Source organism: Ochotona princeps, chromosome 30, assembly GCF_030435755.1.
Source record: "Ochotona princeps isolate mOchPri1 chromosome 30, mOchPri1.hap1, whole genome shotgun sequence".
NCBI lineage: Eukaryota > Metazoa > Chordata > Mammalia > Lagomorpha > Ochotonidae > Ochotona > Ochotona princeps.
Genome location: NC_080861.1, coordinates 1,774,199 through 1,785,732, shown reverse-complemented (window position 1 = coordinate 1,785,732; position 11,534 = coordinate 1,774,199). Strand labels below are relative to the sequence as shown.

The 11,534-nt window shown below is 45.8% G+C and overlaps 1 protein-coding gene across 1 annotated transcript in view; it reads right to left on the bottom strand.

The window, feature by feature from the left end:
- Positions 1–3,053: 3,053 nt before the first annotated feature.
- The window catches only part of CEP70 (centrosomal protein 70), a 30,267-nt gene continuing 21,786 nt past the window's right edge, over positions 3,054–11,534 (bottom strand). The window contains exons 12-16 of the mRNA XM_004588407.4: positions 9,344–9,490; positions 7,473–7,641; positions 6,362–6,476; positions 5,276–5,355; positions 3,054–3,224 (exon numbers count right to left, since the gene is read on the bottom strand). Of these exons, the coding sequence (XP_004588464.2) occupies positions 3,163–3,224; positions 5,276–5,355; positions 6,362–6,476; positions 7,473–7,641; positions 9,344–9,490 (573 nt within the window). The 3' untranslated portion in view covers positions 3,054–3,162. The remainder of the gene's footprint in view (positions 3,225–5,275; positions 5,356–6,361; positions 6,477–7,472; positions 7,642–9,343; positions 9,491–11,534) is intronic.

The window sequence follows — 11,534 nt, the reverse complement described above, 5'->3', positions numbered from 1 at the left end:
TCCCATCCAGCTCCCTGCTTGTGACCTGGGAAAGCAGTTGAGGACGGCCCAAAGCCTTGGGACCCTGCACCAGTGTGGGAGACCCAGAAGAAGCTCCTAGTTCCTGGCTTTGGACTGGCTTAGCTCCAGCCAGTGCAGCTACTTGGGGAGTGAATCACTGGATGGAAGATCTTCCTCTGTCTCTCCTCTCTGTATATATGCCTTTCCAAAAAATAAATAAATCCTTTAAAAAAGAAAAAAGAGAAGGTGGGTGATACAGAAGAGGGGGAGGGAGGAGTCCCTATGCTTCTAGATCTGTGTAGGAGGGGCAGAGGAAGGAGGGCAGAATAAACTGGTCACCAACCCCAGCCAAGCCTCGACAGCAAATATCTGGGCTAAGGGAGACTCTAACATGGACTACGTCAGCCAGGGGACCTTGGAAGGAATTCCTCATCCTTGCAGCAACAAAATTAACAGCATTTCAGAATTATCAAAACACTCGAGCAGAACCCTTGGGGCACTCCACGTTGGGGACCCTGGGATGACATCGGGCGGCAGTTCCCCACCCCGGGTACTGAGGTGGTTCGGAGGCTGGGTGCGGCTACTCCTGTATCTCCACTTTCCCCAGACACAGGAAGAAGAAAAAAGAAAAATTGGAAACAATGGTCTCACCCACTTTCCCCTAATCCTAGACCCTTCCAACGCTAATCAACGATGTATCACAAAATTTATGTATACAACAAAGATCCATCACACATGGACGTACACACCCACACACACCCGAGTATGTAGAACATCAATTTTTTTTTAACACCAAAATAAACACTTTCAATCCAGCTCCCTGCTCACGTGCCTGGGAAAGCAGCAGAACACAGCCCAAGTGCTTGGGCCTCCGCGCCCACCTGGGAGACCGCAGAGAGGCTCCCGGCTCCTGGCTTCATCCTCGTCACTGCAGCCATTTGGGAAGTGAGTGAGCAGATGGAAGAGTTTCCCTCCAGCTCTTCCCTTTCAATCTAATGGACTTTCAAAGAAATAAACCTTAAAGCCAAAAAACCAAAAATCTTACTTCTAAACTTCTACCTCTCACCAGGGTGGAGTATAAACCAAATTTATCCTCCATTTTTAATGACCAAAATCAAAGTCAAAACAAAACCAAATAGAACTCAATGTGCATGGCAATTTTATTTGCAGTAATAAAAAAATTGGAATAAGCCACATTTCCATCAACTGGTGAGTGGATAAATTATGGTAACAGTCACACATGGCGTATTACACAAGAAATGAAGTGTGAGTGCCCACAACATGCAAGATTCTAAATGATGCTAATATGTTCTATATATGCTAATATATTCTAAATTATGCTAATACATCAGCCAAAAGCATTACATCGTTCTATTTACATGAAATCTTAGAGAAGGCACACTACCCTGCAATGTTGGAAAGCGACTGTCGCCAAGGGACGGAAGGCAGCGTGGGCACAGGAAGGGGCCCGGCACAGGAAGGGGCCCGGCACAGGAAGGGGCCCGGCACAGGAAGGGGCCCAGCGCGACCGGCGCGGCCTACTCTGGCGGCAGTGATGCCTCACAGGTCACTTAGACTTGTTTAAAGTGTTTACATTTGAATACTGCTGCATGCTTTGTTCTATTTTAAATAATCAAAACTGGCTAAAAGTTGGCCTTGAGCTATTCGAGTGGCACTGTCCTTCCTAGTGGCCCTGGAGACCCTCAAAACAAGCCAAACACTTCAAGGAGCCAGGAGGAGTTTGGAAACTTTTGTTTGAACTAAGAATTAACTACAGGCTGTTAAGCTAGCTGATAAATTTGACATTAAAATGATTTTCTGAATATACCTCTTCCCTTAAAACAGGCTTTCGAGCTGTCTCAGCACAATTCTCAGAAAGCTTTAATCACTTCAGAGTACTTACTAACCAAATACTTGAGTATTTATTTATCACACAGCTTCCTAGGTTCTGTTATTTTCCCTCCCACCATGTCTTCTCTTTCCCCTATTTTATTACAATAATATAATCCTTCACAATCAGTCGCAAGTCCACCATTCTGCAATTTAAGTGTATCCTGAGACTGTCGGGTACCAGAGTCCAGCATCCCATTGCCAAGATACATTTAACAGTTTCATTGGGAGTCCATCTTTGAACCAAATACTTCTTTAATCCAATCCTCAAGACCCAGGTTCTTTCACAAATTTGGGGTGAAGTTTTGAAAATCTAACTGCAGGCTAACAATTTCAATCTAGCAGGAACCTGAGGGACCAAGTCATGCCTAGTCCCTAAGCCCAGTCCCAACACCAGGCGCTGGCTTCCTGTCTGGGGGCTCCAGCAGGTGGCTCTCTGCAAGCTTCCCAACAGTCCATGTGCCAACCCACAAGAATGCGGGAGAAGCCGCCCGGGCTACGCCTCTGCAGGGCACGGCGGGGGGCACCCGTGGGCACTGTTCCCCAGAGGACGGAGGTCACGCAGCGGCAAGGGAGGTGCACAAGGGCCAGCCACTGAGGAAGACAATGATTCTTTATACCACAAATAAGCCACTAACAGCCCTTATGTTTGGAAATTACTTACAAAAATTTATTTTAAATCTTATGCCCTTATAAAAAAAGTAAATTACATCAAGACTGAAGAAAACACTTTTTTAAAGTGACAGAAATCTAGCTATCACATTTCACCCCACAATTCATTTTCTCCCTAACACAGTAACCGGCTTTTCTCTTTTCCGTTTGCTCCTCCTATATTGCAACTGCAATGGCCAGGAGAAATGTTAACAGAATGTATCGATCCTTAACACAAACAGTAGCTTTTCACTGGCTGGACTTTTGCCCTGACCCCAAAAGCCCTAAACTTCAATGCAGTTTTCCATCACTGCAGTTCCTCGCTGGGTTTCTTTCTTACTTACACACTTAGCTTTGAAACAACTTTAAACTCTAAGTACTCAATGATTACTTAAGTGATTAATGGATCTAAAGTGAATTTGCTACTTTTAATAACTTACGAACTAGCTGTTGTATAAGAATCCGAGTAAGTATACAATGTACAGAGAAAGACCCAATCAGGAGACGAACAATTCAGAGAGCAAACACACTTTATAACCCTTGTCTCAAAAAAGATAAATCCTACACAATTCTTAGAATGTGAAGAATGCAATTTACACAGTAAAATGATTGGATCTGTTTTCAGTATGAAAGTACTTTTAATTTCCTTACTGCAGGTACAATGGCGTCCAAGTCGGCGATCTCTGTAACGGAAAACAAGATGGTGAGGGGGCCGCTCGCGGCTCAGGGGCTGCGGGGCTGGGGGGCGCCAGGCCAAGGCCAGTCTCCAGCCTCCAGCCTCCAGCCTCCAGCCTCCACTGCTCCTGGCACACGGCCACTGGGGAAGCGCAGCCATGCTGCTCCTCAGGCAGCTTCACGCCCCTGGAGGCAAGGCACAGCAGGTTTTCTAGATAGTTACTGCCTTCTAGCTGTTCTGCCAGGCCAATGCTCACCAACTCAGCTCCTTCCCGCAGGTCTCCCTGGACTTCAACTCTCTCCCTGCCCTCCTGCACAGCTGAGCTGGAATCCTGCTGTCCTCCCTTTAGCCTAGACACGATGACCAGGCTGTGCCCCTTGCAGAGGTAAGCTCCTGGTTTCAGACAGAGTATCGTCTCACACCCAGTGAAGGAAACGACATACAACCCTGTGAGCTTTGGCTCGGCCCCTCAGGCAACCATATCAGATATACGAGAAGAAGAAAGGACAGACACCCGAAAAAGCTGCAGTGATGACCGAGGGGACTCTGTGTCTGACATTCCACTTCCCACCCTGTCCTGGGTGCTGAGTGACAACTGGTCAAAAGCACTCATGTTTACCAAACAGCTTTAATGCACCCAACTTAAGTGTAATGCTACTTCACTCCAGGATTTCAACTCTGACCAAAACACAGAATTCCTGTGTAGAGCAGCTTGGCTTTCTGAAGGAAATGACCTTAAATGAACCACTCTAAGTGTCATAATAGTTGAGAGGAAGTCTCTACAGGAGGATTATGAAATCTGTGCTACTGTACACCTAGTGAAATGACCGTCACTGCCCAGCGCTTACTAACTATGACAATGTCATCGTCAAGGTTAGTAGCCACCCGAAGCATGCAGCGCCACGTTACTCCCCAAGCCAGGTCCCTCCGGACCGCAGCGAGCAGTCACACACTTCAGGGCCTCCCCTCAGGCTGAGCTCTCCAGTCACCTCCTCCCTTGCTCACTCCTCACGCAGAGCTGTCCTAGGCACACTCACGCCTTGCCCCCCTGGCTCCGACAGTCCGGGGTACAGAGCTTCCCGAATGTTCCTCCGGCTACACACTCTACCAAGGCTGCTTCCACCGGCCTCTTGCTCTAACATACTCACCCCTACCTTCCTTCCTCACACCTCTTCTAAAATAAACCATTCTCTGAAACACAGTAATAACACTTTCAAATGAGCTAAATAGAAGTCACTGGAAAGTAAATCATTTTATAAACTATTCCTTCTAGGAAGATAAAATATTTTGTCTGATTCCTGAGCAAAGGTATACTCTGTCCTCCTCGGTGCCGATGGAGTCCCCGGTCTGACCAACGACCTCTGTGCAACACTCCATCTCTTCATCTAGGGTACCTACTACCTCTCATCACTATTACCCAAGAAAAGTTTGTATGTTGAAAAGCACAACAGTGGGCCCAGTATTGTTGAGTAACGGGGGAACAGCCACCCACGGGGCCAGCTCATACCCCAGCTGCTCCACTTCACTTCTCTTCATGTGCCTGCAAAGCTGCAGAGGACGACCCAAGGACGTGGGCCCCTGCCACCTACCCGGGAGACCAGATGCGGCTCCTGGCGTTGGCCTGGCCCGTTGTGGCCACTTACAGAATGAACCGATGACTGGAAAATATGTCTCCCCCTTTCTCTATAACAATGCCTTTTAAATAAACAATAAACCTTTAATTAAGAAAAAACAATGCATGGTAGAAAGAGTTATCCTGGAAAAAATCAAATCTACTGTGAATTCTACCAACATTTCTCACTAGGCAGCGACAAAGCCGGGGCTAGCGGGGCCTCATCAGGACATGGAACACAGGCAGGCCCGGCTCTCCTTAGCAGGGCTGCGCTCGCCTTCCTGTGAGCCGTTCCAAGTAACTTAAACTACAAATCACAAGTGTTTCCAAACATTTTCTATGAGACATTCAAGGCAAAAAAACACTAACCCAGTGAACAGGAATACTTCTTAAACACAATGACATTTTAAAACTTAAAACTCAAGGACTACCAAGAGTGATCTTACCTAAGATTTCAAGAAGATCATTTGTAAATGCCTGAAACGCGGGGAAAAATTCCTCATGCTCTTCCAACTTCTTGATAATGCTGTTTTTAAAAATGCATAATTTACACCAAAATCCAACTTACAATTCTTGCATCTAATTGCAAACAAGTGGATGCAAATACAACATTTTCAAAACACAAATTATGGTAATCAATGATCATTTACTACAATCCTTCCTTCTTAAGCTTTTTGTTTACCCAATGTTGCTTTAAAAAAAAAAGTATTTTCATATATCAGTGTAGCATTTTCAAATGAATATAACAAAAATCCCAACACTGCAAACTGCTTACTCAGCCTGAGGCTTCTTAGAACACACTTTGGCAACATTTTTTCAAAAATTGGTTTTTACATCCAATAGCCTAGTAAATCCTAAAGCAACCATCAGTCCACTGCCAACGAGACCAAATTGGTTTGGTTTTTACATCCAATAGCCTAGTAAACCCTGAAGCAACCATCAGTCCACTGCCAACGAGACCGTGGGAGGAGAGCCCATGGTGATACAGGCCGACTTCCAAAGCATCAAGGATCAGACGCTCCGTGCTGGCCTGCATACGGGGTAACCCAGGAGCATCTGCAGACCAAATGCAGCATCCCGGGCATCCAGCCCTCCCTCCTGCGCGCTGCAGGACAAGGACGGGAGGGCGGGCAGGGGACAGTGTCTCACTGACACCTAATCTTTAAAAAAAATCCTTACCACTTATTGCTTAAATCTCTTAAATCAAGTAATATTTGATCTACAGTAGCATGCTAAAAATAGGGCTTGTTGATATAACCTGAACGCACATGCAGCGGCTACAAGGTTGGAATGTCTCCATATATAACTTGCCTTGGGCACAGGTTTTATGTTGAAGAATTCCCGATGTACCTTATGGAAACTTACAGGCCCTACACAATATTCCTTGCTCCTATGGATTTGAGTTTATGTTAGGTTGTCAGGTTATCTAATAGGTACTATTCCAAAAACAGAAGGTGAGTAACTTGTGCAGTTTTGCATGTCTTTAATGTTACCACTTCACGCACTACGGACGATGTTGTTCCAACAAATACCTTTGGAGATCTTCAGGTCCTAAGACTTGCTTAACCTGCTCGTTCACATCCTCATTAATCAGCCTACACAATCTTCCGACTGTGCTCACCAACACATACAACGATGAAGAACCATCTGCAAAAGAGAAACAAAGCCCAGCACAATTAGGGCTAAGCATCTGACCGAGCAGTTAAGCTGCGGGCTGAAAACGCCAGAGTTCTGGATTCAGGACCCCATTCCAGCTGGACTCCAGTTTCTTGCTAATGTGGTCTGCGGGAGGCAGTGGTAATGACCACTGGCCGTTGGGAGCGTCTGGGGGAGTGAACCAGCAGACAGATGTTTGCTCTAAGTAAATAAATAGATTTTAAGTAGAGATGATACCTAAAGAGAGAATTCAAAATCATTACAGCCTCCAAACATTCTGTTTCATGAGCGGGTGTTGGGCACAGTGATTAAGATGCCCAAGACACCTGCATCCCACATCTGAGTGCCTGAGTTCGAGCCCTGCTCTTCTCCCAATTGTGGCTTCCTGCCAGTCACCAGGGAAGTAGCAGGTGAGTCCCTTCTACCTACACGGAGAGCCAGATCAGATTCCCAAAACTGTGGCTTCAGCCTAGCTCAGCACCATCCACAGATATCTGGAAAGTAAGCCAGTGCCTCTTGGGCTTTCCATCAATTTGTTTAAAAGTTAAATCAGGGCTCGGCACAGTAGCTTAGTGGCGAAATCTTGGCTTGCATGTACTGGGATCCCATACAGGGACCAGTTCATGTTCCAGCTGCTCCACTTCCCATCCAGCTCCCTGCTGTGGCCTGGGAAAGCAGCAGAGGACGGCCCAAAGCCTTGGGACCCTGCACCCACGTGGGAGGCTCAGAAGAAACTCCTGGCTCCTGGCTTTGGATCAGTTCAGCTCTGGCTGTTGTGGCCACCTGGGGAAAGAACTAGTGGATAGAAGATCCGTCTTCTCTCTGTAAATCTGTCTTTTCAATAAAAATATTGTTTTAAAAAGCTAAATAATTTTATGCTGTAGTCATCCTTAATTGCTTTTACCTTATTTTTTTTTTTAACCTACTTTGTGCTAATTGACTGGAATAATTCTTAAGTGGGAATAAACAATGACGAAAGGCCGTCACCTAATTCTAGGAGCTCCTGGAGGTTCCTCACGGCGCTATGCATCTCTCCAAGCCTCAGGTAGACTTCATTCATTCGGGGATAGACCCCATCCAAAGAAGGCACATCAAATAATTTTTGGAAATGAGAGACAATTGCTTGTAAAGTTTGAAAGTTTGGCACTTCGCTGTGCTGTTCAAAAGAGGGCAAAAAGAAATATGGCTTAGATCTTAAAATAACTCAAACTTTGACAAGAAAAATAGAACATTAGGATATATAACACCCTTGTCCTGAGTAGGGCTGGCTCAAGAACCCCGTGGCAAGCGCAAAATCTGGCATTGGGAGGGGTTCTGATGGAGGAGCCTGGGCAACTCCTCTGGCAGGACACAGTCCCTGCAGGTAAGCGCGAGAAGCATGATTGGAAACAGCCCAGAATAGGCCATGGAAAGTTTCCCACTGGCATGCATTCGGCATGGGTCAGGAGCAGACCAGGCTGAATCAGTTCATGTCATCCTCTGGCAAATCTGATCACCAGAACAGAGTGTGGAATGGGCCGGGTTTGGTTGCGACAAAACCAGTACACATTATGGAACGCCAGGGCGTGGTTGCCTGTACTGGATATGAATGCAGCACCCATCCAGCACACGTGAGATCCAGGAAGGGAGGGGCAGAGCTGACGGGGGGGTTAAGGGGCTGGTCCCCTCGCTGGACAGCCACTCCCACTGGAGAGCGTGGGCTGGGATAGAGACAGACACGACTAAGCAAGGCTACAACACCTGTGCGCTGCATGTGGACTAGATCAGGGCCACAGCATCAGCTGGCAGAAGCTGGCACGGGGGACTAATTCTGTCGAGTCAAATCACAGGACCACCTAAAGAGTGCATAAACCGGGACAGAGAGACCTGGGAGGGAAAAAGTGGGTTCCCCCTTCTTGGGTCACTATTCCCGTGGGAGGGCATGAAAACTAGGACGGGGGCTGGGATGGCTAGATAGAGAGGTACTCAACAATATCTGTGAGGGCTGGATGGTTGAGTTGGCTAGATAAAACTAAGCTTCAATACCCATTGACAAGCACCAGAGCCAAATGGGATGGGGGACAGATTGGTCTTCTGCTACACATACTGGCAAACCAGGGTAGGGGGCGGTCTGGTGGGGGTTATTGTGGGTCGCCCCAACTAGGCTGCAGCTCCCACTGGTTGATGTAAGGGCCGAACCAGACTGGACTGCAACACCCATTGGTTCCAGTGCAACTCGGGACTGAAAACAGAACCAACACAGCAATTGCAACCACCAGCTGATTAGGGTGATGGACTGTGCCGGGCCCTGTGCTTGCTAGAACATACAAGCAACTAATCTGGGAATACCTCAAAGTATCTTTGGAGATCTCCCCACTTGAACTGCTGGACTCAGAATTCTAACCAAGAAAAGACAGAAGACAGAATAGGACAATCATTCATCTCAGCTACATGTTGGCAGCGAAATATGGGACAAATGGAGACTTCATGATGGACCATATCAATCAGTGGACGACCTCATCGAGCGAAACTGGCAGTGACTCATAACTGGAGAACTATTAACTCCACTTGAGCACATATCTCAGAGCATGCCCCACATCCGGGACTTGGGGTGGGCGGGAAACCGGGTGGGGCTTCTCCCTCAATATCCCCTTTTACCTCAGATACATGATGGAAACAATATGGACATAACAGCATTGCCCACCTCCCTATCCCCCTGAACCTTTTTTTTTTTTTTCTCTCTCTTTCTTGTTTTTCCTTCAACTATAGTTAACTATGTAAAGATTGTCAACAACAATACAATAAAATGGATTATAAAAAATAAAAAAAAAAAAAACACCCTTGTCAAACTTTAAGATAAAATATATTATAAATCCTACCTTTTCCTTATTTTCAATTTCTTCCAACATGGTATCTACCATAAACAACAGATCAGCCACTTTGATTCCTTCATTTCCATCTTGTTTCCTTAAATTATGCCAGGGTGTCAGTTCTGCAGACAGTATCTTCAAAGACTTGTACAAATCCTTTATAACAACAACCACCACACTGCGTTATGAAGTCAAACTTTCCACAGTAACACTAATAGAATCACCCAGGAAAGTGTGAAAACAGATTATGTGGTTTGCTATAGTATCTTACAGATACTATTATTAATTTAGAACATGTTTCTTAAAACTAGGTTTCGTCAGATAAACACAAGTCTTGTCAAAATCTTATACATTGATTTTCTTGAATTTGGAAGCTAAAATAATGACATTTATTATTAGTTCATGCTATTTCTAGAGTTCTTTGATACATAAGTTTTTCTTCTATTTTGATTTTGAATTTTTATTCTAGCTTTAGTGAGAAGAAAAACCCTGAGTATGTAATTCAATCTTTTTAGTATCACCATAGAAATGTGCAAATTTCACTAATTTCAGAGTAAACTCCAGAAAGAAATGCCATGACAGCTCAGAGGCCTCCCTGCGCTCCCCTCTCCTAGACCCTGGTACCCACTCATCTCCGCTTGTGCGGCGGGTCTGCCCACTCCAGGCACTGCCCACTCCAGGGTCTGCCCACTCCAGGCACTGCACGGTCAATGGCCATGTGGAGCTGGCTGCTTTCAAGATTCATCTATGTAACACGGTATCTTCAGGACAGCTTTTAAAATGATAGGATCCCTAAATCAGCTTTCCTTAGTCTTCTTAATAGCTTATTTAAGTCTCCTTGTCCTAGACATGTTGCCCTAACCTATGTTAAATCATGTACAAGGGGGCCTGACACGATGGTGTAGCGGTGAAAGTCCTCGCCTTGCACACGCTGGAATCCCATATGGGCGCCAGTTCTAATCCTGATGACCCTGCTTCCCATCCAGCTCCCTGCTTGTGGCCTGGAAATGCAGTCGAGGACGGCCCAAAGCCGTGGGACCCTGCACCCGTGTGGCAGACCTGGAGGAGGCTCCCGGCTTCGGATTGGCTCAGCTCTAGCTGTTGCGGTCGCTTGGGGAGTGAACCATCAGATGGAAGATCTTTCTCTCTGTCTCTCTTCCTCTATGTATATCTGCCTTTGCAATGGAAATAAATAAATCTTGAAAAAAAATCATGTACAAGGGATAAAGTTACTTAAACTTGTTACTAATAAAGCAACAAATATTTACTGAGGATCTACTGTATATGGGACAGCATAATCCTTGGATCTTCCAAACAATGCCACTTGAAAGAAACGCAACAAATAAAAATAATAAAAAAAAGAACATCACAATAATTTTCAGCTGAGAAGCCAAACTATGGAAATAAAAAATAAGTGGTATTAAATTTACTAATAAATTTTATTTAATCCAGTGTATATAAAATAAGACCATTACCACACATAATCAGCATTTAATTTTTCCCCACTAGGTCTTCTAAATCCATTGTGCATTTCGCACAGTACATATATATTGGAACTTGCCACACTTCAAGTGACCGCTAGCCAGAAGTGGCTCGTGGCTACCATACTGGTCAGTGGAACTCAACATACAAAAATCGTTTTTTTTTTTTTAAGATTTATTTATTGGGCCCGGCGGCGTGGTCTAGCGGCTAAGGTCCTCGCCTTGAAAGCCCCGGGATCCCATATGGGCGCCGGTTCTAATCCCGGCAGCTCCACTTCCCATCCAGCTCCCTGCTTGTGGCCTGGGAAAGCAGTCGAGGACGGCCCAATGCTTTGGGACACTGCACCCGCGTGGGAGACCCGGAAGAGGTTCCAGGTTCCCGGCATCGGATCGGCGCGCACCGGCCCGTTGCGGCTCACTTGGGGAGTGAATCATCGGACGGAAGATCTTCCTCTCTGTCTCTCCTCCTCTGTGTATATCTGGCTGTAATAAAATGAATAAATCTTTAAAAAAAAAAAAAAAAAAAAAAAAAAAAGATTTATTTATTTTTATTACAAAGTCAGATATACAGAGAGGAGGTGAGACAGAGAGGAAGATCTTCCATCCGATGATTCACTCCCCAAGTGAGCCGCAATGGCTGGTACTGCGCCGATCCGAAGCCGGGAACCTAGAACCTCCTCCGGGTCTCCTACATGGGTGCAGGGTCCCAAAGCTTTGGG